This window comes from Mastacembelus armatus, chromosome 14 (genome assembly GCF_900324485.2).
Source record: "Mastacembelus armatus chromosome 14, fMasArm1.2, whole genome shotgun sequence".
Classification (NCBI taxonomy): Eukaryota; Metazoa; Chordata; class Actinopteri; order Synbranchiformes; family Mastacembelidae; genus Mastacembelus; species Mastacembelus armatus.
In genome coordinates, this window is record NC_046646.1 from 17543728 (window position 1) to 17551225 (window position 7498).

At 45.3% G+C, this 7498-nt stretch overlaps 1 protein-coding gene across 1 annotated transcript; it reads left to right on the forward strand.

Moving 5' to 3' along the window:
- The first annotated feature begins 4166 nt into the window (after nt 1–4166).
- Nucleotides 4167–7278, forward strand: LOC113143105 (uncharacterized protein K02A2.6-like). Its single transcript, XM_026328572.1, is given in 2 exon segments — nt 4167–6506; nt 6509–7278. Coding segments are annotated over 2 exon segments (3030 nt in total). The 5' UTR covers nt 4167–4246.
- The last annotated feature ends 220 nt before the right edge of the window (nt 7279–7498 follow it).

The window sequence follows — 7498 nt, forward strand, 5'->3', positions numbered from 1 at the left end:
GGCTTGTGTTTCACACAAGGAAACAAGGCACGAGGGTCTACGTGAAAACATGAACATAGGACACTGACATGGACACGAGAGCACAAGGCCGGAGGGATCTGGGTCACACACACCAGGGGAGACACACCAGATCACACAGACACTTGAACAAGAGAACGAGGAATCAGGGCATGAAGGTCTGGGTCACACACAACTTGAGAGACGCACCAGACCACGAGAGAACAAGAACACAACAAGGGAGTTACAACATGAGGTAGTCTGGGTCACACACAACTGGGGAGATGCACCAGACTACAAGGAAACATGAGCATAGAGACAGGGGGTCAGGACATGAGGTAGACTGGGTCACACACGCAAAGAGGGAGACGCACCAGCCTACATAAAGGACAGAAACATAGACACGAGGCTAACAGGGCAAGAGGGACTGGGTCACACACAATTAAGGAGACGCACCAGACACTCAGGGAAACAGAAACAAGGCTACAGGGAATCAGGGCATGAGAACACAAGGGCATAAAACATGAAACGAGACAACGACACATGTCCAGGATCTAAATTCCAAAAAGAAGTGTATCAACAGGCTCAACCGATGTCTTGGCAGGACTCAAAACAAAGCATAACAGACAACCCAGCAACTAAAACAAGGAACAACCAAGGTATATAAAGGCCCGGCACAAAACAAGAAACAGGTGAAAACAATCAACAAATTAGGTCAACGTAAAGGAAACAGAAATAACCAAAAACCAGTTCCTGTCAGGATCCTCCAAAATAAAAGAAAACGGAAGTCCAGCGAAATGGATCCTGACACCTGTATTGATAGCATTGACATATGTTTGCATTGCCATAGCACTGAGCAGGATTGCATCATGAAAGGAAACACTAAAAGCTCTGAAAACCTGCACTTCTCATCTGATTATGATGTGGTATTTCATTATTTATTGTATTTTGCTGTTGCTTCTTGAAATCAAACACAAATCTGTTAAGTCTGCACTGCTTAAGATATCAAATATTTCTGAAAAATACACCTTTACACTATCATCATTCACTGTTCTTTAACAATACTGCACTACAGAGATGTAAATATTAAAAATATATTTAAAATATTAAACCATGGTAAATGTGTGTTCCATCTTTCAGAAATTGCACATTGGTTTATGTTTTTTTTTATGTTTATTACTTTTTTGGGACAATTTGCCTTTGTCAGTTTGATATAGAGAGACTGATAGTGAAGCTGAGCAGTAAAAAACTATCATGTAGTTAAGAATCAAACCTCTGTTGCAACAACACCTAACACAATCCTTTACAACAGAAAGCCAGCACAGGAAATAAAGCCTTCGTTGTGGAAGTAGCACTGATGACAATGAGCAGTAAAGTCTAATGCACCTTTTCAAAAATTAGTCACAAAATTGTTTTGACCAGGAGGATTTCTTTTATCCAATTTTACGAACACTTCATTTAGCTTAGATAAGGAGATTGGCTAAAAATGTTTAAAATGTTTTTCTAACATTAGTCAGTAACACCTGACACAATCAGAGAGCTAGTGTCAGTAAAACAATAAAGCACGAATAAGCATATGATCAAAGTCACCGTGTGTGGCGCCAAGTTTGGTTTACATCTGACATCACTGTGGATATGTGGTTACGTATCATAACCATAGATTCTGTGAATTGGGTGCAGCCCTCTCGACTATCGCTATGGGTCATAAACCTGCGCGCTGAAAAGAAATTCATTTACATCTACCCATGGTGGGCCCCCCTCGCCGAAACCGAGGGACCACACGTCAGCAGCTCCCATATATAAGGCAGCGGTTCAGGTGAGCTGTTCCCTAAGAAAACAAACCGGTCTTTTCTTCAACTGGCTCAAGGGACCAGTGGGGCCCACAGCCCAGAGGGCTGCACCCAATTCATAGAATCTTGGGTTACGATACGTAACTAACATTCATTGGTGCGCAGCCCTCTGGGCTATCGCTATGGGTCAAAGCGATAGCCAGAAATACTCTACACCTCACTAGGCACGGCCACACAGGAGAAGGGTCCGAAAAACAAAGGAAATGTGAGTAACCGCCTGACCCGAAGCGAAGTAAGCACCTGGTGGGATACGTAAGCGCTGGTTTCATATAAAGCTGAAAACAGATGTATGCCTGTCCTGCATCCGTGTAACAAAACACAACTCCCGGGCTTGCCAGCCTAATAACGACTGGGAGGCTCCCAGGACAGCGTGGGAGAGGGATGAGCTGACAACATTCCGCAAATCGAAATGCACGAAGGAACACGGAGATGCCCACGAGGCCACCGCGCAAATGTCTTTTCACTGACAAGCCCTCCAGCATGAGCACTGAAGAAGAACTAGTGATGCATTTAGGCATGTATGCAGGGTTAGGGTGCAGAACTGCCGCACTGCGATCCTCCCTGATCTGAAGACGCTCTGGGAATACTGATAGAGCCGACATTTTGCTGACCCTGTTTGTGGAGCCAAAAGCCAGTAGAAGAGAGGTTTTTCCCAATAAAAAAAAACAGAGAGGGACCTGCTGTAACGGCTCTGAGAGCATGTATAAAACCACAGCTAGGTCCCATAGTGAAACCAGTGGACGTGCAATGGGGTGCTGTCATTGATCTGTCGCCAAACCCCTCATGGCATGAGGAAATAGCCACAGCATATGTTTTAATGGTGCTAAACGCCAAATTACTGGAGAGAAAACAGAATCGCTGAGAGAGCCCCTTGTATGGTGGCGACGGGGCCGGCGGAGAACCCCAAACTCTCTAAGCGGTTCCTCTCAGCAGCCAATCCCACAGGTGCTGCCCTTTTTGGAGGGCTAACTATCATGCCCCTTGCCTGTGACAGAGCATCCTCCCTGTTATATAGTGTATTGGTTACGTGCTGTTGCAGGTTGTAGTCACTAGAGGGCGCTCTAGTGTTGGGACTCAGACAGTTATGAGGAATTCATCCCGGGATGTTGTCACACCCCGGAGTTACGAAGTGAGTTGTTGGTGCTTGGCAATAAAAACTAATTGAATGAAGACCAACCTCCCTGGCCTCTTTCGTAGGCTTTATGACGATATCACATATGGCGACGAGGATAAAGCTAAGCTGCGTGAAACTGTTGTAATTTTGGTTCATCATTGTCAAGTGCACCGTGTGAGGTTAGCTGGCAAGGAAGTGGAGCTAGCCTAAAAGTCACGACGGTGATTAGCTTAGCGGACCATTGAGCGAGCTTGAAAGAGAGTTTGGCACTCTCAGCGAGGTGAAGGGCGACACCATGGCGGCTACGGTGGGTTCCGTGGCACCTTTTGACAGCTCAATTCAGACTTGGGAAGAGTACTGTGAGATTCTTCACCATTTCTTCGTGGCTAATGACATTACAGACGCCGAAAGAAAGCGTGCGGTGCTGTTGAGCGGGGTGGGACCCCAAACATATTCGCTGATGAGAAATTTGTTGAGTCCTGACAGACCGGGAGACCGTTCATATGATGAACTGGTGAGTCTGTTGAAAAATCATTTAAACCCAAAGCCAAGTGAAATTATGCAACGGTGGAAGTTTAACTCACGGAACAGAAAGCAAGATGAAAGTGTGAGTGAGTATGTGGCAGAACTGAGGAAACTCGCACAGGACTGTAATTTTGGAGACAATTTGACGGTGATGCTGAGAGACCGGCTGGTCTGCGGCATAAATGATGACAAGATACAAAGAAGATTGTTGTCTGAAGACGGGCTGACCTTTGAGAAAGCTTTCAAACATGCTCAAACAATAGAGGCAGCAAACAAGGACATGGTGGATTTGCATAACACGACGGAGCAGTCGAATGGCAACCAGTCCGCGGCAGCGGGGTCGATAAACAAAATGGAGGACCCCCGAGCACAATATCTGCCCTACATGAGGAAGTGTTACAGATGTGGTGGGACAAACCACTTAGCAAAGGACTGTCGTTTTACAAAAGCGACATGTCATCATTGTGGTAAGATGGGCCACATCCAAAGAGCTTGCAGGATGAAGAAAGGGGGAAGTGAAAGGACTCAAACACTCTATAAAGGGGGGAAAGGTAAAAAGACATATTTTATGCAAGAAGAAGGGGAGGAAAAGAGTAGTGAGGAAGATTTCAGGGTCTCACACATACAGGCTAGTGAACATACCATGTACACATTGAAGGAAGCGATAGACGTACCCAGGGAAGAACCTATAAAAAAAGAGCTAAAAGTAAATGGAACACAAGTAACATATGAAGTTGATACAGGCTGTGGGTATACTATAATGTCAAAAAGGGCATTTTACAAACTGTTCAGGCACACAAACAAACCTCAGTTATCAAAGTGTGGGTTAAAACTGAAGACATATGGGGGTCATAAAGTGCCAGTGCTAGGGGCAGCGAAGGTCAAAGTGGAACATGGTGACCTAACTAAGATGTTAGTTGTGGTTGTGGTAAAGGGATCAGGGCCTAGTCTAGTGGGAAGAGGGTGGATTAAAGCTCTGAAGTTAGACTGGCAGTGGTTTCACAAAGTCAGTGACAGAAGCGACACACTTCAGGAAGTGTTGTCAAAACATGAGGAAGTGTTTAAGGATGAGCTGGGGATGTTGAAAGGCTTCACAGCAAAGATTCGGGTGCCCAATGACGTTGAACCCTGTTTTTATAAACCCAGATCAGTGCCTATTGCCATGAAACAGAAAGTAGAGCAGGAGATAGAGAGGCTCTTGCGGGAGAAAATTATTGAGCCAGTGAAGTTTGCAGAATGGGCAGCACCAATTGTACCAGTTTTGAAGCCGGACTCTAGGGTGCGAATTTGTGGGGACTATAAATTGACAGTGAACAAAGTGTCATCCATTGAGCAGTACCCCATTCCAAAAATGGAGGATATGATAGCCAGTTTAACAGGAGGAAACAGATACTCTAAGTTAGACATGAGCCATGCCTACCAACAGATTGTTTTAGATGAGGAGTCAAGAAAGTTTGTAACAGTAAACACACACAAGGGGCTTTTCACATACACAAGATTACCTTTTGGGGTGAGCTCCAGTCCAGCCATTTTCCAGCGCACTATGGAAGGAGTGTTACAAGGAATGAAAAATGTGGCAGTGTACCTGGATGACATCATCCTGACTGGAAAAGATGACAAAGATCACATACAGACATTAGAGCAGGTGCTCCAAAGACTGGAAGAGGCGGGACTACGCTTGAAGAGGAGCAAGTGTCAGTTTATGGAAAAAGAAGTGACCTTTTTAGGGCATCGAGTGGACAAGGAGGGGTTGCACCCACTACCAGCCAAAGTAAAAGCAGTACAGGAGGCTCCAGTTCCCACATCAGTGACCGAACTAAAAGCATATTTGGGACTGTTGAATTTTTACAATAAGTTCCTACCACACCTGTCAACAACATTGGCTCCTCTGCACACATTGCTGAGAAAGGATACACCCTGGTCATGGGGGCTGGCCCAGGAGACAGCTTTTAATCAGTCAAAGGAACTGTTGCAAACCAGTGAAGTGTTAGTGCACTATGATGAAAACAAAGAACTGATACTGGCCTGTGATGCATCACCCTATGGGGTGGGGGCAGTATTAGCACACCGTATGCCTGGGGGAGAGGAGAGACCTATAGGGTTTGCCTCAAGGACACTGACAACAGCAGAAAAGAACTATTCCCAGCTAGACAAAGAAGGTTTGGCTGTGATATATGGCGTGAAGTATTTTCACAAATATCTGTACGGCAGGAAATTTGTGATTTGCACTGACCATAAACCATTGATAAGCCTATTAAACGAAATGAAAGGTGTACCCCAAATGGCATCACAGCGAATAATGAGATGGGCTGTCCTGTTACGAGCATATGAGTATGTTATCAGATACAGAGCAGGAAAGGACAATGTTAATGCTGATGGGTTGAGCCGACTCCCATTGCCTGTGGAGCCCAGTGGGCGGGCACCAGAAGAACGAGTCTTAATGCTGGACCAAGATCAGAGTCCCCTGGCCACATCGCAGCAGTTACAAAGATGGATAACCAGAGATCCCGTACTGTCCAGGGTACGTGAATATATTTTGAGAGGATGGCCAGATCACCATGAAATAGCTTTCGCACCGTACAGACAAAGATCACAAGAGTTGAGTGTGCAAGATGGCTGTGTACTGTGGGGGTCACGTGTGGTGATACCAGAGAAAGGCCGAGCGGCCATGATGGAACAGCTTCATCAGTCACATCCGGGAATGAGCCGCATGAAAGGATTGGCAAGAAGCTACATGTGGTGGCCTTATATGGATACGGACATTGAGAATAAGGTAAAGTCATGCCCCACATGTCAGGAAAACAGGAAGGCCCCGGCCAGCGCTCCGTTACATCCCTGGGAGTGGCCGGAGAAACCATGGAGAAGACTACACAGTGATTATGCAGGGCCTATGATGGGGAAAATGTTCTTAGTGATAGTTGATGCACACTCAAAGTGGTTAGAGGTATATCCGGTAAAATCAGCGACATCGGAAGCAACCATCAGCTGTCTGAGAAGCAGTTTCTGCATACATGGGATTCCGAGATGATTGTGTCAGATAATGCTCAGTGTTTTGTAAGTGATCAAATGAAGAAGTTTATGGCACGAAATGGAGTCACTCGCGTCACATCAGCACCTTATCACCCCTCATCTAACGGGTTAGCGGAGAGAGCAGTGCAAACATTCAAGGAGTTAATGAAGAGAAGCACAGGAGATACATTGGAGACAAAGTTGAACAGAGCCTTGTTTAACTATCGCATCACCCCTCAATCTACAACAGGTATGTCACCTGCTGAGTTGTTGATGGGAAGGAAATTGAGGTGCACCTTGGATCTCATTCACCCAGACTTAAAGCAAAAAGTGACAGCAAAACAAGCAAATCAGAAAGCTAATCATGACAGGCATGTCAGAGAGCGCCATTTCGGAGTAGGAGACTCTGTGTACACAAGGAACTATGGCTTTGGACCAAAGTGGATACCAGGCCTAATTCAGGGCATTACAGGCCCCGTTTCTTATACTGTCAAGTTGGGAAATGGCAATGTTGTCAGGAGACATGTGGATCAGTTGTTCAGTGGACAGAAAGGGGATTCCAGTAATCCAATGCAGGCGCCAGTGGTGGAAGAAGTAATAACACCATTTTCACCCAGGAAAGAGCAGGTAGATACGGGAACTGAACAACCTGAGGATGTGGTGGTAACAAGTGACGAACTCAGCACAGAAGGCGAAATAACGGAGAGTTCACCAGTTAAAGAGCTGCGTCGATCACAAAGGAATAGGAGACCACCAGCTCACTTGAAGGACTTTGCAAAGTAGACTACAGCACTTGGAGTTAGGAGTGTGGGAATTAGGAGTGTATGTTTTGTTTTCGAATACTGTTGTAAAAAAAAAAAAAAAAAAAGGGGGGGGGGGGTTGCTAATATTTACTATTTTTATATCTTGTGGTAGTTCATGCCATGTAGTTCTCTGTTTTTTTTTTTTTAAATTAGAGAGTACTTTATTCTTAAGGGGGAAGGGGTGTTATATAGTGTATTGG